Below are 22,942 nucleotides of genomic sequence, written 5' to 3'. Positions count from 1 at the left end.
TAATGAGAGGAAACATGAATGAAGCACACATGAAGATGTTCTCTGTAGAAGGAAGATTAATACAAACACACGGATAAAGGATGCCCCTCATTATGTGTCCTGGAGCTAAATTAGCATTGTGCTCACAAATCTAAAATGGGTTCCTACAATGCGTTGAGGTTCATTTTGGGTCACTTAACAAACATTTACAAAGCCTCACTGTGTGCTGAGCGAACATGAGCTCGGAGAGTCGAGCAGCTGACCTCGGGGCAGCTTCCTGTCTGCGGAGATTTTGCACAGAGAAACTCATACAGCAGCCTTTTCTCCGCATCATCCGCTTTGTATTTAAACATCTGGATGATAGAAAGCTCCTTTAATAAGTAGGGCATGATCGGCATTATAAATTAATTGAGGGCAGAGCATGTTAATAATAAATAATTCTTGAATTTATGTGTCATCGATTGTCTTAGTAAGGCAGCGTGACTAATAAAGAAATCAATATTTGTTCTCGTTTGAGTGTTTTAATGGTACCAAAGAAATGTTATGAACCTTCCTCAGGGATTTAGCTTTTGGATCCATTTGAAAAATATGGATCTTTTGCTTAATGTGCCCATTCAGTGTAATCTTCAGATATAAATCTGATGCGTTTCATAGATTTAAAAGTGGAGTTTCACAATTTCACAAAAGGGGTTTTAAGTCCCTGTATTATTCTGAGTAAATGAGTCATTGCAGCAGTTATATACAGCGCTGTTCATGGCAGCACGCCTCGGGATCAGGAGATTATGAAGACGAATGCTGTGCCGAAACAGCGCAAGGCAGGGGAGTAGCTCTGCAGAAATAAATGAGTTGCATCAAGCCATATGTCTGCTGGAAAACATGACTCCAAGCCCTCCGTTAAATGACTTGTAACAGCACTGTGTTTGTTTCTCGTTTTCCAGAGGCTTTTCCAAGACACTTTCTCTGCACAAGGGGTGGTTTTGATCATGGTGTGATGTGAAATGCTAAAATTAAGCATAGAACAAACAACCTGTGTATATTCCTTAAGGTTCTAACTGTGCCGGGGCTCCGGCATGAATGAAAATGAAACATCAAACGCAGCCGCCCTGCAGAGAACGCTTGTCTGAAGTGAGCATGTACTTCGCTGCAGCTCACCAGAGACTCTGGACTGCAGCTCCTCCCAGTCTCCCCCCTCCTCCTTCTCCTCCCCCCCTCTGCTCTCCTGCAGCCCCCAGGCTTCCTGCTCCACCACCTTGTCTGCTTTATTCGCACAGGCCCGAGGGGAAGTCTGGGTTTCTACGAAGTCCATCTCTCGTTCCACCCGGTCTACTCGGACTCCAGCTCCTGTCAGATCCTCCAAAATGGTGCCGTGATCGTTCCTCAGCCCATCCATGGCTTCAGCGGTTCTCTTTTTAAAATCCAGCAGCTCTGTGTGGTAACGGCGGGATTGGTCATGCCATAACTGCATATGATCCTATTCACACATAGGCAGAAGAAACAAGCGTTAGAATAAATGTAGGTTTTTATTTGGTCCTTTTTATAACCCAACAATTGACCAACAACAAAACAAAAAGCTTACGGGATGCTAACTGTGGTGTTGTTCGGTAGTGCTTTGATCTCAATGCTAATGTCAGCATGCTAACATAGTCACAATAACAATGCTAACATGGTGAGGTTAAACAGGTTTTGGGCACCATGTTCACTATCTTCGATTAGCGTGCTACAATGCTAACATTTGCAATTTAACGCTTAACACAAAGTACAGCTGAAGTTGATATATGTCAAAGGTTTTGCAAGTATTTGGTTCTTATTCAAAGAATGAAACAAAATAGGGCAAACAATTTAAACATCATAATTCCACAATATGTAAAGTCCGGGAAACATTTAAGTTATTTCAAGTCCTCATGAGTCCATTCTTAAGTGTGAGTACATTTAGTTAAGTCTTTATCGAGGTAATTCAGTAAACATAACGGTGGTGCTACAGGAAAAGTGAGGAACATGTAGCTTAGCTAAGGCAGCTCATGTAAGGCCCCCTAATATACTGTTTTTCATCAATAGATTATAGGTCTCAGATATATACTGTACAAAACATGTCTCTGAAGTGTTTGGCTCCAAATACCAAATAGATCAATGCAGCATTACCCATAATGCCCTCTGTTTCAGCCCCGTTTCAAAAGTGCTGATTCTCTGTCTTTATTTATTTAACCTTTATTTAACCAGGATAGGTCTCATTGAGATTAAAAATCTCTTTTTCAAGAGAGTCCTGGCCCAAGAATGGTAACAGCACAGTTTCAGACAGTTTTACAGTTACAAACAATTAAAAAAAACACACAATCACAACACAGTCATACACCAAGTTTAGCCAAAGCATTTACAGACACAGCGGCCTGCTTCGAGGTCAGTTAAAGTTGCTTTGAGTGTTACTTTAGATGAAAATAAGGAGCCCCTCCCCACGCCCCTCTGAGAGAGATTTGGTTCAAAAGAACACAATGGTGCTCTAGAGGAGATTCAGGTGATAAGGGGGGGGGGTACCTTGGTTGCTGATTGGCTAATGGTTACACAAGCCAAAACATCGTTATGACATCATAAAGTGGCCAAAATCTGATCAGCTCATTTTCAGACAGGTTTTTTAGAAATGGATCAGGACAAAAAGAGAGAGAATCTTTGTTCCTGAAACTTTCAGAGTCTCTTTCCAAAGAGGGGACACATGTTGATGAATAAAAGACATGAAAACGTGTATTTTGCATAATAGGTGACCTTTAAGAGTTGTGGGGGGGGAACAAATTAAAGCTAAAAGTGGACTCAAATACACCAGGTGGACAATAAAATCACCACATTAGCATTTAGCTCATCGTTAAGCCTCAAAGAGCTGCTAGTGTGAATACAGACCCGCATTTCAAAATACTAATTTAAAATGCTTTTAGAAGGTTAATAATGTTGTTCATAATTCAAAATGTGATGCAGGAGGACATTCTAATATGTGTTACATGCTGTATTCCTCATACTATGTGTTGGGATATACTACTTATTTTTCTACAGTAACATAGTTAACACTATAGCATGGGTATTGGAACAAACAGTCTTTCTGCAGACCAGAACGTATCTTGGGAATTACAACGCTCCCATTTCAATCAAAGCAATCTTACATCACCAACACGAATACAGTTTCTCGGTGCAGTGATTGACACGGTCAGAGTGACAGGCTTCTCCACCGTCTCCTCCGCCACAGTTTCATGTTCTGCCTTGCTTACTGTGAGCCTGAGGTCAAATGGAAATGGGAATTCAATAAAAAACAGCTTGATGAATTGCTGTGTTCAAATCCATGCAGACGTTGAAGCAGCATATTGGAATTGAGACTGGAGGAAAGCCACAGGAGGGCGAAGACAGCAGTAGTTTGCTGTAAATACACTTCATTTCACGCAGATTACAGATTCAACTTTGTCATTTTCTTTGGAGCCACACAGAGGATGAAAATAAGACTCAGACTCTAAAAATATACTCCGAGAGAATACATTAAAACAATTATTTAAATGAGAAATAAACTCAAGTTACTCACAGAGGCAAGCACAAATGTAATACTCTTGCATTTTAGTTCACAAGCCAACAACAGTCCTCCCTTTGCAAACATTGCTGTCTCACAACCTGCCTTTCAAACACAATTCTAGTAATTTGATTCCTTCCAATCCCAGCGGCACTTCCTTCGACCTTTGCAGAACACTTCCTTTCTATTAGGATAGTGGGATGTTGCCCAGCATGGCAGCAAAACCTGACTGTGTACTCATTACTGATGTGTCATTGTGTTAAGATGCTGAAGAAATTGTAACGTCGTTGGATAGAAACTGCATGTTGCATCCACTGATACTGCTTCAGTGGCCCATGCAGAGTCAATGCACTGTGCAGGGATTGCATTCATTGGGCTTCAAGACATTCAATTTACATAAAAGTGAGAAAGCAAAACGATCCACTTGTATTTCTATTTGATACCTAAGGCATTGCATCGGCCCTTCAATCTTGTTTTATTGTTAGAGTTTATAGATGTTTATCTTGACGTTCAACTTGTATATTTTCTACTTTTTAATGCTGTTTTATTCTATTCTGAGATGTTTAGAGTCAACATTACATTAGATGTTACTTGTTAGACGCTTTTATCCAAAGCAACTTCCATACTCAACACTGTGGACAATCCCCACAGGGGCAATTTGGGGTGAAGTGTCTCAGGGACACAACGACATGCTGACTGCAGTGGGGTTTGAACCTGTGACCCCCTGATCCCAACACACTAGCCCACTGCGCCACACGAGTTAAGAATTTTTTATTTCTACTTTTGTACAATGGCAACGCAAACATTTCCCAATTTGGGATCAATAAAGTACATCTCATCTCAACACTATTTAACAGCTCATAATTTCATACTTAATATCTCTGACTCCCCTAGTCAATATTTTTTGCTGAATATTCTCATTTTTAAAACACATATACTTGTTTTTGATTATTTTAAATGAGGTTTTTTCAATTTTATTTTGTGCATTTAGCATTTCCCTGATGTTCTTTCGGACAATGTGGAATACCAAGGGAGAAATCTATGTATGTGAAAACCTACTTGGCAGTCAAGACGATTCGGTCAACTGATGGAAAACAACAGAACATTGATCAATTATAATTTAAATTGGAATTGCTTCTTACCTCAATAGCCAACAACCTGTTATCCAGGTAATCCATCAGGCCCTGGTAGTAATACTGAGCTCCGGTTAAAGTCCAGAAAGTGGAAACAAGGAGGAGAAACACCGGCTTCATTGTGAACCGATCAATGGGGACTGATTACTTTCTTTGTCCTTCAAGATTTGAGATGCTTCTTCAAGTTTTCCTCCTCCCAGACTCAGAGATGTACACAACCTACAACCTCTTTGTACACAGAGCAACTACTGTACATGTGCAAAGAGGTGAGGAGGATACAGAGAAAGTGAGAGGCCGCTCTGAGACTTTCCAATTCTTTGACCGCTCTCACTTTGCTGGAATGTTTTCACAAACTCTCGGGGAGGAGCCTTGTGCCTCTAACCACTCTGTCCAGGGAAAGTGAATGTGCTGCACACAACTCAGTGTTTGTTGCACATGTTGTACACACTGTCTCAGACATGTGAGACGGGATTAAAGTGCAGACAGAAGACAATTAGAAATCTCTGTTGAGTTTATATTTCATTTAGTTAATAACGGCAGGCTATTAGTCATCTGGGAAATGGGTAGAACGGAGCCACAGCGCAGATACTGTAAGGAAATGAATACGCCGCCTGTTTTATAAACTGTATAAAAGATGAAGCCACAATGATGTCACCCATTGGTTTGTGGGGTCACGATTTGAAGCCTGTACTTCAGCCAGCGCCATCTTCGTTTTTTGGAACAAAAAATCTTTAGGAGACCAATTTTATAACTACTTTCCTGAGCTGAAAACACTTTGTAAAGAGTTTTAAATATGGAAAATAAGGAAAGCACCCACACAGAACAATACGTCTAGAAACTCACTGTTGTTAATCGTCTATCGGTGATTTTCAAAGTGAACATCAAGCTGTGTTGAAAAAGACTTGAAACTAAGGATTAAGACCAAAAACTCATCACGGGAATGTTTTCTGAGGTAAAGAATTAAGTTGGAAAATGTATAATGTTCTCATAGTCTTCAACACAATCAGAGTTATCAGTGCAACCAGTGTCACCGCTTGCTGAACATTTGAAAGAATGCCAGTTTAAGCCACTTCCCAATGGCTTAAAGGTCGCCTATTGTGCAAAATCCACTTTTTCATGTCTTTTCTACATCAACATGTGTCCCCTCTTCTCCATGTCTCTTCTACATCAACATGTGTCCCCTCTTCTCCATGTCTCTTCTACATCAACATGTGTCCCCTCTGTGGAAAGAGACTCTGAAAGTTTCAGGAACAAAGATTCTCTCTCTTTTTGTCCTGATCCATTTACCATAATTTTCGGACTATAAGCCGCGCCTTTTTCCCAATTTTTCGATGCTGCGGTTTATATAACGGTACGGCTAATCTATGGATTTTTACAGCTAACGGCCACCACCTTTAACTCTATGGGCTCTATGGCCGGTCCGCGGACCCCCACCTTTAAGCGGCGGGTTCCAGCAGGAAAAGCTGGAGGCCGGAAAAGAGTCAGACAGGTAGCGCGCAAAAGTAAAAGTGGAACCGAGAGTGGTGCGAGAGACAGAACGAGAGCAAGACAGACAGACATTACGCTGCTGCTGCGGCTTATATTCAGGTGCGCCTTATAGTCCGAAAATTACGGTATATAAAAACCTGTCTGAAAATGAGCTGATCAGATTTTGGCCACTTTATGATGACATAACGATGTTTTGGCTTGTGTAACCATAAGCCAATCAGCAACCAAGGTACCCCCCCCCCCCTTCTTTTTAACCAAATCTCTCTCAGAGGGGCGTGGGGAGGGGCTCCTTATTTTCATCTAAAGTAACAGACAGAGAATCAGCACTTTTGAAACAGAGGGGATTATGGGTAATGCTGCATTGATCTGCTTGGTGTTTGGAGCCAAACACTTCAGAGACATGTTCTGTATATATCTGAGACTTATAATAAATTGATGAAAAACAGTATGATAGGAGACCTTTAAATGTTCAGACTTGGAGGGAAAAAGATATTTAATGCAGACAATCGAGCAGGCAGGAACAGATCAGGGTTTTACCGACGGTTTGACTTATTTGTAATAAGTAGTAATGAGTCCATCGCACGTATGGGGAGTCGTGAAGTTATGACACGCAAGTCCAACTCCAGGGAACAGTTTGCAGATATTGTAGCAACATTTAAACTTTGACGATCTGGCTGTGAAAGGACAAAAATAGGGCATGTGTGTTTGTATACAGTAGTTGTGTACAATGTGCTTTCACCCCATCTCCCTCTCTCTGGTGAGCCTTTTCCGCTGGCTCTGTGTAATTGGCTGCAGGGATCCTCACTAATCGAAAGTCGCTCATTTTCTTCCAGAGCCAGAGAGCGTTCTTTGTCACTAAAAAGGTCAATACAACACACAGAGCACATAACAAAGATCATCATGATGATAACAGAACAAAACCACAGGGAGTAATAAAAGGCGAAATAAGTCCAGAAAGTCTTTCAACAAAAGTACTTTTGCAGGTGATAACATCGAGATATGAAATAAAACTTTACCAAACTGCAGGTAAAACATTTGCAGGCTTCACTCTCGATTGATCTGCTTTACTGGTTTCCAACATATAGCCCCTCTCTCACAGTGACAGCTAATAACGCTTCGTTACAGCCTGGAAGGAGATTGGTTTCTGTGATGTGAGCAAACAGGGTGTACTGTAGATTATCCTCGCTGCGTGAGCGTTTGATTACACAGGCATCATCACACTGACTGACAACGCCTGACCTCTCACACCGGGTCGGCTTAGAGACGTCTGAGTAACTCCATTCATTTCTCTAGTTAGTCTACTCATTTCTCCTAGTTAGTCTACTAATTTCTCCTAGTTAGTCTACTCATTTCTCTAGTTAGTCTACTCATTTCTCCTAGTTAGTCTACTCATTTCTCCTACTTAGTCTACTCGTTTCTCTAGTTAGTCTACTAATTTCTCCTAGTTAGTCTACTAATTTCTCTAGTTAGTCTACTAATTTCTCCTAGTTAGTCTACTAATTTCTCCTACTTAGTCTACTAATTTCTCTAGTTAGTCTACTAATACTAATTTCTCTAGTTAGTCTACTCATTTCTCTAGTTAGTCTACTCATTTATCCTAGTTAGTCTACTCATTTATCCTATTTAGTCTACTAATTTCTCCTAGTTAGTCTACTAATTTCTCCTACTTAGTCTACTAATTTCTCTAGTTAGTCTACTAATACTAATTTCTCTAGTTAGTCTACTCATTTCTCTAGTTAGTCTACTCATTTATCCTAGTTAGTCTACTCATTTCTCCTAGTTAGTCTACTAATTTCTCTAGTTAGTCTACTCATTTCTCTAGTTAGTCTACTAATTTCTCCTAGTTAGTCTACTAATTTCTCCTACTTAGTCTACTAATTTCTCTAGTTAGTCTACTAATACTAATTTCTCTAGTTAGTCTACTCATTTCTCTAGTTAGTCTACTCATTTATCCTAGTTAGTCTACTCATTTATCCTATTTAGTCTACTAATTTCTCCTACTTAGTCTACTAATTTCTCTAGTTAGTCTACTAATACTAATTTCTCTAGTTAGTCTACTCATTTCTCTAGTTAGTCTACTCATTTATCCTAGTTAGTCTACTCATTTATCCTATTTAGTCTACTAATTTCTCTAGTTAGTCTACTAATTTCTCTAGTTAGTCTACTAATTTCTCTAGTTAGTCTATTAATTTCTCTAATTAGTCTACTAATTTATCCTAGTTAGTCTACTCATTTCTCCTAGTTAGTCTACTAATACTAATTTATCCTAGTTAGTCTACTAATTTATCCTAGTTAGTCTACTAATTTCTCCTAGTTAGTCTACTCATTTCTCCTAGTTAGTCTACTAATACTAATTTATCCTAGTTAGTCTACTAATTTCTCCTAGTTAGTCTACTAATTTCTCCTAGTTAGTCTACTAATTTCTCCTAGTTAGTCTACTCATTTCTCTAGTTAGTCTACTCATTTCTCTAGTTAGTCTACTCAATTAGGACACCTGGGGAAGGCGGAGCTTGGGGCGGAACAGGTGTGTCTGTGCAGCAGGGAGACAGAGAGACAAACAGGAGGTGAGCACGTAGTACCACACATGATGATGCTTTAGTGTCTCTTCTTCGTTCTTTTCTGGCATCTGCTTTTGTCTAATTTTGTGTATTTGTATACAACTTTCCAGTTGATTATACTGTATCTCTTTGTTTGGTTGTTTTGCATCTCCCTGTGTCTTTTTGATTGGTTTAGCATCTCTTTTCAGTTGTTATGCTGTGTTTTAATGGGTTTGTATTAATGTGCTTTTAATTGTCCATATGTGCTTCAATATGTGCTGTAATTGTGCTTTAAATTGTGCATATGTGTTTTTCTGTGCTTGTGTGCGCTTCTATATTTTTCTTTTAATGCACTCAACCTGCCAGGGACTGCATTATGTAAATCAGCCTTTTTGGCAAAATCTGTTTCCCATTAATTGTTGGGTTTCTTGGGAGTTATTCCTTGCGCACCTTAAGGGGTTTAAAGACGGATATTGCGTATCCTGTAAACACTGTGAAGCACCCTGATACTAATGTGTCATTTGCAGGGGGGTACAAGGAAGTATTCAGACCCCTCACTTGAGTAAAAGCAAAAATACCATGCTCTTAAATACTGTATGTAACTTAAGTAAAAGTACAAAAGTATAAGAATCGAAATATAGAAAAAGTACAAGAATTTAAATTACTCGTTCTGCACAATGGTACATTTAAGAACAATATAAAGTAGATATAGTGAAAAAAAGTACGATGTTTGCCTCTGAAATGTAGCAGAGTAGAAGTATAAAGTCGTTTTTAAATGGAAATACTCAAGTAAAGCACAAATATGTCAAAAAAAGTACTTAATACTTGAGTAGATGTTTCCATCATTGGTAATTAGTGATATTGGGCTATATAAATACATTTGGATTGACTAATTGGATTGAATTTGCCTTACAGACAGATCAAAGCTATGAATTATGAAGACATTTTACAATTCAGTACACAAACCACAGAGTCAGAGAAGTTCATGTCCTCGTGTGTTTCTGTTTCATGATAGTTTGATTAGGAGCCTCTGCAGCCGCCTAATGGCCGACGTCTCTAACGACGCTCTTCTTCTCTGATTGTCCGCTGCCCACCATCCTCTACCGAGACCTGAACTGAACCCCGACCAAACCCTGAGTCTATTCATACGGCCACAGACGGCAGGCCAGACGTTGAGTGTCGTCATGGTAACAAAGTGCCACACAGCTGCTTTTAGAAATCGAAATGGTGCGACCTGGAGTTTGATCTAATCTGGAACACATTGCCTGTCTGGAGCATTCACAGGCCTACAGCTGTAGAAGTGTGTGTGCGTGTGTGTGTGTGTGTGTGTGTGTGTGTGTGTGTGTGTGTGTGTGTGTGTGTGTGTGTGTGTGTGTGTGTGTGTGTGTGTGTGTGTGTGATGCCCTAGAGGCTTTTGTTTCAATCATAGTCTCAGATTGATGTGAGTAATGACAGTTTTATTCCTTTTTACTGCTGAATTTATTGCTGAATTGATTTGAAGCATGCGTCTCAAATTGCCTGCCAGTCGGTGCATATTTTTTAATCTATTGTTAATTATGGGTTTAATTGCCCAATTGAGTAGTGTGATGTGATCAAAGGGCAACGCATCACTCAGGATCCGTTATGCTCTTCTAAACATCGGCATATTGAAGTCTCATAACCTTTGAGCTTGAGGCAATGAAAGGTGTAACTGTAGCTCCGACATTTGTTTAAGGGTGGGACGCATTGATTGGATTTAATCAGGTGAGAGAAGACAGAAATGTCCTGTGGCAAGATCAGAAAAAAACACAATTGTTCATCAAGTGTCTGCAAAGTTATCCACAAGATGGCAGCATCTCTCTTTTTGTGAAATGGTCAGTTGAGTTGTGCTCCATAAAGTAAACAATAGTGTATAACACGTTTTGTATTTAGAGCCCTATTTAAATAAATAGTTTATACACATGTAAAAATACTGGTTTTACGAAAAAAATTCACTTAATACTTGTTTAATCAACTATTCTTTATACTTATTCATGTGTATCTAGTGTAGATGTGGAGCTGGTGAGGTTGAGCTTTGAATATGAGATGGTTCCCAACGGGGTCACAAAATACATCTGATGGCGGTGATGTTATTAATGGGAGAGGAAAGAAGAAAGTTAAACAGTTCTGTTACAAAACTCACCAAATAATAGGATTTGTATTTCTTATCTTTGCTGTTTTTTTGAAATATTAAATACTTTAACCTCTTTGGACCTTCAACAGTTATTTACATTTAAAATAAATAACTGTTTAAATGTTGCGACCTACTAAAAACTTGTATACTTAAACGTGAGAAGGAACGCCAACCATGTGGTAACAATCCAAGAATATTGGGAAGAACTATTCGTTTACATTTTAAACATTGTTTTCAATTTTTTTAACTTATCATATGCAATAGTGATCCAATAAGCAGCCACTCAATAAAGCTACAATATTTCCCTTTGTAATTGTAATGGAGTCAAGAATGAACTACGATGAAATGGAAATAGTCAAGTATTACCAAACAACTTTACTTAGGACTTAATTGATATGCAAGTATAATTGAAATGGCTCATGCACACATTTCGCTACAAAATGCAAAATCAACATGTACATTATTTCATAAGCTTGTGTGCCACTGGTTGGGGAGACACAAGGGGGCAACAAGAGTCCCTAAAAGACCAAGGTCAAATTCCCACATCTGTCAAAAAAAGGTTGTCGGTATACAGTAGCCTCGGTGGGATATCACCAATAGAGAAGATGAATTCCTTTGTTAGACATCTAATGCTCAAACTCAAATAACACATTTCCAAATAGACGTATTTTACATTTTTGAGGGGAAAAGTATTAAAATCAACAAAGTATCAAGCTAATAAAAGAAAGTTAATTATGTTTTTTTGAGTTCTTGGAAGAAGTAAAAAACTACCTCAATACATTTTTTTTGAGTCTCCTTGAAAAAAGAGAGCACTCGTTTACAGAGTCCATTCTCAGAAATGGATTATCTTAAGACGTGTGAAAAAAATTGATTTTAGACTACCACACAATGTTACATAAGGTTAAGACATGGCCTTATTTCTATAGCATGTATTACCACACACTATAATGAAGTTATGTACAGTTTTAAATGGTTATTGACAACAATTATAACTTGTTTGATGAAGAAATACTTTAGGTTGTTACAACTGTTTTCAACTTGATTGTTATTCATTACAGCAGCCTTCACCTATGGGTGCTCACAGGAGGTCCTTATACCTGCCTGTAACGATATTCAATTTACTAAATGTGTATATACTGCTTACATTTGAAAATACCACAAATCTCAACTTGGTTTATGAATTTTAACGTGTGTGCATCTACATTTGTGTGTGTGTGTGTGTGTGTGTGTGTGTGTGTGTGTGTGTGTGTGTGTGTGTGTGTGTGTGTGTGTGTGTGTGTGTGTGTGTGTGTGTGTGTGTGTGTGTGTGTGTGTGTGTGTGTGTGTGTGTGTGTGTGTGTGTGTGTGTGTGTGTGTGTGTGACAGAGTGCAGAGGATCTCTATAATCTCACGCGCTGTCTTCACACCAGGCGTCGGGAGCGGCCTGTAAAAACCTCCTTTCCCCCTGCAAAGTGAACAAAAAGCCAAGCGGGCGTTAAAGGCAACATTCTTTATTACCCTTTCGTATTGATTGAGAGAAAAAACTTAGCAGCCCGGTGCCAGGTCGTATAAAAGCGCAGGCCGAATGGGTGAAGCAACGTAAATCCTTTAGTCCCTTGTAAATAGCTTTAATACACCCGAGGCGCCAAATCACTTGACCTGCGTTAGCCCTGCCGTTTGGGGCTTTCTGGCTGAGTGAGCAGAGTGGAGCCAGCCCTTCTCCTCCCATTCTCTGGCTGTCACTCCAGGTAATAGTCACAGCCTTATTAGAGACACACTTGCTCTGCCTGGCTTCATTGCATCTCCTGTATTTAATCAGCCAGGTTTTTCTGCCTCCACAGCTTTGTTCACCTATCAGTGGTGGAAGAAGCACTCCGATTGATTAAAAGGTAGCATTACTACATTGTAAAAAAAAAAAAAGTAAAAGTCCTGCTTTCAAACTCCTTCTCAAAGAGGCCGTATTAAACGCTGAAACGCCTCCATTAGACTCCTTTGTTTACTTCTGTAAAATAGTGACATCACTATGTAACACTTGCACTTCTATTGGCTTGCGCTCCAACACATTGTACCTGATAGGCTAAGGGGCGGGACATCTCTAAGTGGTTGATCAAGCACAACAGAGCCGGCCAGCTAACCAATCAGAGCAGACTGGGCTCTGGTTTCAGACAGAGGGTGAAAAGAGGTGCTGCAGCCCAGGCGGCATGAGGAAAATAAAGAGCTTTTTGAACTTTAAAGCATGGAGACATGTCACAGTAGAGACACTACACACAAATATGAACCTGAAAATGAGCAGAATATGTTTTCTTTAAGTAAAAGCACAAAAGAAAATTGAGCTGTTTAATATTGGCTTCCAAAATGAAGAAGTGTAGAGCAGCATGATATGAAAATACTCAGTTAAAGTACCGCGTAATTGTATATATACACAGTTTGATAGTTGAGTAAATATACTTAATTTCATCCCATCACTGTAACCTTTGTAGCCCATTTATTCTCTTTACTGCAATCGTTTTCTGCGATAAATCTTTTTTTTTCCATGCAAGTTTATTCTACTTGAGCTCTGGATCTCTGTTTGATTGTTGGCCACATCATCTTGGAAAGTTAACAGCTTAGTGTGACTACAAACCACATTTTTGGAACATCCTCGGCGCGTCAGAGTGAGTCATGATACTACCAGGAATTGTGAAATGGTTTGAGGTGTTTCCAAGCCAGATCTCAATGAAGTATGTATTATGTACACACATCAAGTATGCACACAGTACACAGGTGTGTCCCGTTTCAATTCGTTTCACACAGGGACTTCTTTAGAAAATATTCTTTCCAACATGATCTCTAAAGTTGGCGGTGCGCTGTAATGAAAACTGTCTCTCAGCTTGAGTGCTCTTTTTCTCGCTGCCCTGACAGCCGAAACGCACTTGCTCTGGTTTTTGAGCGCAGTCCTGTCTGAGGGGCTGGGGACAGCTGCTCAGAGGGGTAACAACTCTTCACAAAAGCAGCATTTATCCATGGTGGGCGCTGCAATGGGAGCTTGACCACTGGAAATAAAGACACAGTATGTGAGAGAAAATCCAAGGAAATGCCGTCACAGCTATTTGTCGCGGGACAGGAGCACACAGATGTTAGCCACACCGCTCCCCGTCTAGACGCTGCTCTCTGCAGCAAAATGTTGTGTACACATGCTTCTGAGCATCCACAAACACATTTATATCAAGTGGTTTAACAGATAGGTGCACACTTTTTCAAGTCCGTCTTAAACCAGGACTCGGATGCCTATCCAAAGCAGTTCATCCGAAATCTACAGTCGTCGTTATTTGCAATAAAAGTATACCAAAGTTTATCTTAAAGGTCCCATGTCATGGCCATTTCTACTGATCATAATTCCATTATTGAGGCTAGAATAGATTTATACTGTGCAATGTTCCAAACTCACATTGGTTTCTCATACAGCATCTCTGTATAGTACTATGTGTATTCACTCTCTGTCCTAAACGGCTTGTTGGAGCTCCTGCCCCCCCCCCCTGTGAGCCCAGTCTGCGAGACAGCGAGACACAGCGAAACCCAGCCCGAACACACACACACACCCGCAGCCTGGCTGGGAGTTTGTGTGTGTGCTAACACACCGACTCACAGCCTCGCCGCGTCCCGCTATCTCAGGGAGGAGAAATCGGCGGAGCTGCAGCTAAGAAAAGAACGGCTCCACGGATTGGTCCATTCGGGTATGGGCACGTCACTGTACCCAGGAAGTAAACAATGGAAAAAGAGAAATCTCCAACGAGGCGTTCTGGGGCAGCATAGACAGGTCTTTTCTGTGTTAGAGTTTTACTCGCTACAGGGTGTGCTTTGACGGTTTGTGACTCTGCAGACCGTTTACATGCAGAAGAAGCTATAACACACAAGGGGACGGGTAAGAACCGGAAAAGCATGACATGGGACCTTTAAAGCAGCAATCATCTACATTTTTGGGGTTAATCGTAACAATGAACATACAGATAGTTATCAACAGGATCTGCACTTCCGTCTCGGCTAACGAAGCTTTATCGTGGGTTTTAGCTCAGTTTCGCTATCTGACCCAGAAGTTCAAGGTTTCGGTGCACTCTCACTGCTCTCATAGTGTCGTTTTCGGCTAAAGCAGGGAAAGAAAAAGCTCTAAAAGACCTTCTGTTCACGATCTGCCTCGCACCAAATTGAACTGTGACAACCAGCAGAACAAAATTAAGCATTTAGAAACTAAAGAGCAACATATTCCGCATAAGGAGTTGGAGGAGACCAAAAACTGAGCAAAAATTCAGTATTTTATGGACGTAATGGACTTCTAGCTCACTTTCTATTTGCTATAGGTGCCTGGAAAAATAACTGCTAAATGGGTAAATAATCACCTATTTGCCAACAATTTGTCCAAAGGTGATATGTCAATGCTGTGTCACAAGCTATATTCGCTAGCACAAGTGGCAAAAAATCAGTTGCGTTCATTTGTAGCAAAGAAAGTATGGTACTCTAACAAAAAGAGAATTTGGTGATAAAACAGGGGTGACTTTGGAAGATACTCACTTGATTTTCCCGGAGTGATGAAGGCTTTTAGGAAATGCCTTAAAAAAAACGTTATTTTTGCAAATCATTTGGGTTTTAGATGGCAAACATGAACATGATGAAGGATGCAAAAAGATTGGATCTATGCTTTAACACAGTGATTCTCGACTGGTCAGGCCTCGGGACCCACTTTTTACGTGGTCAATACATCGCGACCACACAGCACTCAAATCTATTCAACAAAAAGTTGTGCTTTAAAATATATCCCTTCACAGAAATAAAGTATGCTTTTAAAAAAAGGACTATGAGTTGATGGAATCAAAACTGAACTGTATAGACAAGTTTACGCGACAAACCACGGGTAGCGCCATAACCCTACACAAATGCACTTCATTTCCGCCGGAAGTCTTTTGCACAGCGTCTGTCGGTGTAAACCGGTGTAAACAGTCAGACGGGCACTGGTGTAAACACAGCGATTTCGATGCTAACAGTGATGCTAGCTTGGGAACACGATTCTACTTCTTTGACTTGAGATGGCGTTACTCTCCCCCACCCGAATTCAGTGCAAAACTGGGAGGATAACATGACGACGTGGCCCAGCATAACGTACAGCAAAATTTGCTCCTACTTCGTTCAATCCATGGCAATAGATGGAAAAGCAATGGACAGTCTGAAGGCATATCATAAGGCTGCGCACATTCTACTTTGCCCACATGCTCCCGAAAATTGTTGACGATTTTGTTGAGGGAAGGTTACAGTTCTGCAGTAAATATCTCAGCATTTTAAAACCAAAATAAACTGCCTTATTTAGGTCATGCCCACAGGAGCCAACAGTTGTCTGTTGTTTACATAATGCACAATTTACATGATCTCTTTATGCTGTGCAATATATCATATGTGCCTGTACTGTTTGAGTGAAAATAAAGTTTGATGTAATTTAATTTCATTATTGCACTGTTATTGCATTATTGCATTTCATATGTTCCTTAGAGTGCTACAATTTCTTTTAACACAGTTCATCATTCATATTAAGCTCATACTGTACATAAATAACACTGAATTAATTAATTGTTGAGAGGAAACTAAAGAAATGGCTTCAACAAGAAAGATCACATGTTTAATCCTAACAGGTATTACAAATTAAAATATAAAAGCAGCCCACACAATTACATCACTATGAAAATATTCATATATAATATTAAAAAATACAATGCATGCAGTATTTGTTGTGTTTATCTGTATTTAATGAACAACATGGCTGGGTGCTGGGTGCTGGTTTGTGGTCGTAGCACTCTCTATCTAACCACTCGTTCAGGTGCTTTCTCGAGTGATTGCAACCAACTACCGCACACGTAGTTCCCGAACCACTTTTCTTCATGTTGTAATTGTTATATCCTCTTTGTCTCTGCGATATCAGTGCTTTGTCGGCACAACGGAGCTAGCTAGCAAAACAAACCCAGTCCGCCAAAACGGAAGTGCATTGGATCGAAGGGAGGAGTTCAGGATGTAGAGCGGAAACGGCTCAATAACTTGTGTATAAGAAGGCACACATGCGGAAAACCCAACCTCAGCAAGGGGGTCTGGGGGGATTGTCAACCAGGAGATTTTTAGAAATACTAACATATAAACTACGCATTCTGGTACACTCTGAGAAGAAAAATAAATACATCTATTATTACCCGACATATTAATAATATTTTATGCCATTGTTTGTTTTTCACTTTGTTCTGACAGCTTGCTGCTCCTCACAGAGAGAAGAGCAAAGAGGAGATAGTCTGTGTGAATTACTTTAAATTGTGGGTAAGGGTAGATAGCCCCCATTGTTCTGTGACCTGTCAATCATCAAACCGGGGGTCATATTTCATTACGTGTTCATTTGTATCTGAAGTTGTATCCTTGGATGTATAAAGAATACTTCTACCGCAAAGTTATTCTCCGTGGGGACTTCCGGCAACAATCTTGATTCTGATTGGCCAGAAGACTCGAAAAAAAAAAGATATTTTATTGAGAAGATGATCACTACGTGAGAGAAGTTTTCAAAACAGTTTATGGTCTCCGGTACTTCCAGTCCAACGCCGACTGCATGCACAGCGTTAGAAAACCAGGCCTTCAAAATAAAAGTTTGTCTTCCCCCCCCCCCCCCCCCCCCAAAAAAAAAAAGAATTCCAATTTTTTTTTCTTCACTCACACATCTGCGACCCACTCGAAACGGGTCCGCGACCCACCAGTTGAGAACCACTGCTTTAACACATATGAGGGACCCAGTGAGATGTCTTATTTGGATCAGATTCAGAAGAGTACTTAAGTTTTATCTAATGAAACTCAATCACCTGCCATGTGTAAATCAGATTATATTTCTCAACCCACTCCACCATCCCCTCCTCGAGTGCCACATGCGTCCCGAGCTCGTCTTCATGACATGTTTCGGCATTGTTCCTCCCGCTGTTACTGCCCGTGGAGCCGTGTGAGGGAACATAGCAGGAGGCGGGCTCGTGCATACCATTATCTCACAAAGCACTCATTACAGGAGTATCTCACATATCCTCTGTACCAGCAGAACATGTCACCTCACGCTCTCCGCCTCATTCTGAACACTCAAACCCAACACCTCCTTGGCACGGGGCTCCACTCCAACCATGACTCACTTGAGTGAAATGCATCAAACACTACAGTTGCCAAATTATGAAGTGCACAGCAATGTATGCAATATGGGCTTGGTCGCTTTTCCTGTAAGCATAGGGAGGAGGGGACTTTGCAACCCACCTGCAAGCCCCCTTTTCATCAAAACATGTCATATTTCGCCACCATACATCATGAGTACACATATTTGTATTCACCGTCAACACCATAGCAGTAAAGGTGAGGTAACAGTCTGCCGACGCGAACATTAAATTACTGTTATAATTCCTGGAGTTCATTATACAGGCTCTTCACAACATGCTTCAACACTGATTAGTGTAGTGCGTAAACACCTGATCCCAGTAGTTATCTTGGTGAAAATCACCACATTACCTGCCCTTACATTTTGTTGAGTGCATGTAAATTGGGCATACTTCTTTTATAAGGTAATTACATGTTTAGCGGCTCCATGTCTGGATTAGTGAAAGTATGAATGCATCCTACCCTGAGATTTATCCATAATTGCTCTGTAATTACCGTTTGAGAAAAGATTTTTTTTTTCGATACATCAACGCTGACATCCATTGATTCATGTTAAGGTTATAAGCTGTGATCACCAGATAAGAGTACGAGATGGAAACAGTTTAGCAGTGCCTGGATCTCGGGGGAAATTGAATCAAATGTAGGAAAAGCCATTAGGTATTTTGTTTATCGGGCTGTCATCTTTAGGTATGTCCTGAGAGTACCTTATCCGAAAACCGGTGTCACAATCAGAGCATGGCAGCAGACCGCAGCGGGCCGGGGGGAGATGGGCCTGTCAGCAGCTGTTTCAGTCCGTCGCACGGTGTGGAAAAGCTCTGTCATGGCCCACCTAATGGTGATTGTTTGGGGCGGTGAGAGCCCAGCGTCTTGTCTGCATGCTGGTATCTGAGGGGTGAGTGGAAAGAAGAGAAGAGGGGGGGGGGGGGATAAGAAGGGAGATATTTCTCTTAGATTGAAAATGTTCCATGATTTCCTCAGTTTATAAAAGCAGGTTCATTCTGTGTCATCAGACAAGAGGATGCATATTTGTATGATCATCATTAAGGGGAAGCAGGGGTTATTATGTGTATGTGTATGTTAGGTAGGTAGGTAGGTAGGTAGGTAGGTAGGTAGGTAGGTAGGTAGGTAGGTAGGTAGGTAGACAGACAGACAGACAGACAGACAGACAGACAGACAGACAGACAGACAGACAGACAGACAGACAGACAGACAGACAGACAGACAGATAGATAGATAGATAGATAGATAGATAGATAGATAGATAGATAGATAGATAGATAGATGCCATGCACAAAAACCTATATGACACAGTACAGGAAAGTAGTGTAATAATTTATAATTAATTAGAAACACTGCAGAGTTTCAGAAGCACATCGACACCCTAACCATTTACACAAAGTCCTAAGATAGCAGGAAAGGTGAGGAAAAAGGAAAAAGTGGGAGATGGGCAGAAAGGGAGGGGGGAAGAAGTGTCGGTAAGAGAGAGGGAGAGAGAGAGAGAGAGAGAGAGAGAGAGAGAGACTCAGACAGACTGTCTGGCTGCAGCAGGATCCCCAGCACTCAGCGTCATATGATTCTGGGGTCAGAGGTTATCCCCACTGATGAATATCGGGCAGAGCCTCGTCTCCCTCACAAAAGAAAGGGAGTTGTTTTCACTCCCTGTGTCTGGAAAGTTTATTTCAGGAATCCATCCTGCCAGCACGAGACTGTAAACCTGTCTCAGGGTAAAAGAGTTACGTCCACAGATATTACTTTCTCTCTTTTATTGGCCTGCCAAAACATATCGAGATGCTCTTTCTCATTCAGATGCAGTCGCAGAGGGAGAGAGGATGAACGCACAGAGACTGTGTATATTTGCTAGTGAAACATACATCCCTGGGATTTTGACAGGATTGGGAAGATTATAGTGTGCAGTCTGTGAACTGTGTGAAAGTACACTGGTGTTTTGTGTTTAATCCTTTATTCTGAGCGCCTCATCCCACGAGCCATCTCATTATATCCCTGCGTCTTAAGGAGGTAATACACCATGCAGGCAACAGTCTGAACAACAGTGGGAAAAAAAGGATTCCCTTGTAAGAACTGATACAAGTTATTTTAGTCCTTACAGTTATTACATTACATTACATGTTAGACGCCTTTATCCAAAGTGACGTACATACTCAATGCTGTGGGCAATCCCCCCAGGAGCAATTTGAGGTGAAGTGTCTCAGGGACATGCTGACTGCAGTGGGATTTGAACCTGTGACCCCCTGATCCCAACACCTACGCACAACCCACTGCGCCACACGCCCCCCTATTAAGCGTTCCTCCATCTTTTCAACAAATGTGTAAACTCTATTATGAATAATCACAGGGCATTTCAAATAACACTGTCAGCGGGATTTCTACTAAAAGCTTCTGGGAGATTATAGCTGCTCCGGGAGTGACAAGTGTGATAAATGAGATCACACATGAACAAATGGATGGACGCCTGGGCATTTATGAGCCTACTGGATCAGCCTCCGCCGGGATATACACAACCGTTTGACTGTCGTGATCTGAGTAATGAAAAAACCACACGGGCTCTCCCTGCAGAGCGAGGACGATCGCTGACAGCGACCGAGGTGTTTCAGAGAGTCGAGCTGAAAAGGGAGGAGGTCTCTTCTCAAGCCTGCAAGGACAGAAACACCATCTTTACTGGAAAGTGGGTTCGCTTAAGCTTGAGGAGAATTGATGGCACTGCGGAGAATGGAACATCTCCACAAAATACTGTTTCTTGCTCACATGCTGCTTTCTCATCAATCACACCAACTAAATCAGAGGCAGCAATGACACATTGTTGCTGCTTGTTGGAGGTATTCCCTCGCTTTAGGAAGTTATTCCCAAGTTCACATTTAATGACTCAACTTAATAATAACCGAACAAGAATGGTTTTCAGATGCGCTCAAGTTCTTTAATAAACTGTGTTGGAGAAGTACATTCACTCCAGTACACTTAAATACAAGTTTGATGTATTTTTTTTTCACATTTTACCTCTACTTGACTCCATTTCAGAGGAAAATATACTACTCCTGTCTAAACTACTATTTTTTGAAAGCTTCAGTTACTCCAAGAATATATATTATTGCTTTTAAAAGGTTTTATGGAAAATAGTGAAAAATAGCGACCAATTCATATTTGGGGGAGGCTTTTCGCAATGTTACCTAATTTGATTTAATTGGTATTTTAAGGCGGGGTAGGTCATTCACTCCAGAAACACATTAAAAAACGTCATCTGTGGAAGCCGTGGCGCTGTAAAAAGCACGACCAATCATCTGAGCCAGCCCTTCTAAAATAACTGGATGGCGAGAAGAGAAAAGACTGATTTTGTTATTAAAACTTAAAAGCAACTAAACTAATAAATTAAAACGGATCAAGATATGCCAGATTTATCTGTAAGAAGATAATGTTAAGCTTTATTCAATCAAGACGTATAGCATCTGTCAGGTCTCCTCTAATAGTACGTCATAGGAGCTGTAGTTTATAGTTTGTAGTAATTGTTCCAAACCCATGTTTTTCCCAGGTAGCAGTTACTCTAATCATGTCCTCCCTGCCTCATCACTCTGAGGCCCCTCAGCCCTCCAAACTCTGGAGCCTTATCGCAGCGGGGCCTTATCTTATCCCCATCATCGACCTCAGACTCGACACACCCTCAGACATGAGCTACCGGCCCTGGACATCACCAGATCTGCTGTTTTTATTCCCATGGGTCGTCCCGTCTCCTCCCCCCCGACCCCCCCCCCCCCCCCCCCCAAACCACCCCCCCCGACCCCCCCCCCCCCCCCCCCCAAACCACCACGCTTGAGTAACCTCTGCTATCACTTGTGGAAAACATAATGAGGGATATTTGCCCTTATTAGTGTCAATAGTGGCTATTTAAGGCCTAATCATCTTTCATATGGGGAGGAGTATTACTCTGGATGTCTGACATGTTCTCCATAATAACTGAGCTTAGTGCTGCTGTTGCATAAGCAGTGCGTGAAAAACGATTCAGATTCTTAAGTAAAAGTACTAATAGTACACTGTAGAAATACTCAAGTAAAAGTACTGCATTGAGAATGGTAATTAAGTATTAACTTGTGTTCAGGAAAATGTACTTAAAGTAAGGTGTAAAAGTAATCAAAATTCCGGAAGAAAAAAAAAAGCGAATTAATTTGCTGGTAGCCCACTCGTGGTTTTAGTTAATTAAATATAATGTTGGATGGTTTAATCTTTACAAAAGAATCATATTTTAAAAGTTTTATCTTAGTATTGTTGGTCAAAATACAGTAACTAGTAAATCAATCTGTAAAATAAATGTAGTGGATTAAAAAAAATCAAAATTGGCTTCCGAAATTAATTAGAGTTGAAGTATAAAGTAGTATAAAATGAAAATACCCGGTTAAAGTACCTCAAATGTACTTGAGTATGTACTTAGTTACTTTCCGCCACTGTGCATTATGAACCCTGAAAACATGGTAATGCTGTATAGCAATACCATGTTTAAATAGATAAAAATTAGCCAGTGCCGAAAATACTTCATGTGTTTGAAGGGACAGATGCATGTAGGTGTTCTTCTAAAAAACGCATTTAAAAAAGCAGACTCCTTCTCGGTCTTATAACTCGGTCAAATCTAAACACACATACATCATTCACATATTTATAAAGTAATTGGGACTTACTCTTCCGGAAGATCTTGTTATATTCGATGTCCATCGCGAAATAACACCCTTAAATCCGCTTTAAACATGTTTTTAAAAAGGCGCTCCAAGTCCAGTGATTGCCTAAAAATCAGATATTTTTAAAAGATGTGTAGTATCAAAGTGGTCCAGTGATAGTTGTCTCCATGAGTATAGGAAAATTGCAAACTGGAACTGCTAATAGATGATTCGGCATACATTTGATGTTGCCTTGTAAAGAAAGAACGGCCTAACAAAACTACTTCCTGTTTACG

At 40.6% G+C, this 22,942-nt stretch overlaps 1 protein-coding gene across 4 annotated transcripts in view; it reads right to left on the bottom strand.

Annotated features, from left to right (window-relative positions):
- olfml3a (olfactomedin-like 3a) overlaps positions 1 to 22,942 on the bottom strand; it is a 26,614-nt gene extending 3,672 nt beyond the window's left edge. The window contains exons 1-4 of one of the 4 annotated variants that reach the window (XM_079674818.1): positions 22,671 to 22,942; positions 18,696 to 18,876; positions 6,878 to 6,993; positions 1,132 to 1,450 (exon numbers count right to left, since the gene is read on the bottom strand). In XM_079674818.1, the coding sequence (XP_079530944.1) occupies positions 1,132 to 1,450; positions 6,878 to 6,961 (403 nt within the window). In that variant the 5' untranslated portion in view covers positions 6,962 to 6,993; positions 18,696 to 18,876; positions 22,671 to 22,942. Of the gene's footprint in view, positions 1 to 1,131; positions 1,451 to 4,659; positions 5,488 to 6,877; positions 6,994 to 18,695; positions 18,877 to 22,670 lie in introns of those variants that run through there. The other 3 variants (XM_079674819.1, XM_079674820.1, XM_079674817.1) reach the window with 3 other exon arrangements.

Source organism: Notothenia rossii, assembly GCF_949606895.1.
Source record: "Notothenia rossii genome assembly, chromosome: 4".
NCBI lineage: Eukaryota > Metazoa > Chordata > Actinopteri > Perciformes > Nototheniidae > Notothenia > Notothenia rossii.
The sequence above is the reverse complement of the archived record's forward strand: the minus strand, read 5'-3'. Positions and strand labels throughout refer to the sequence as shown.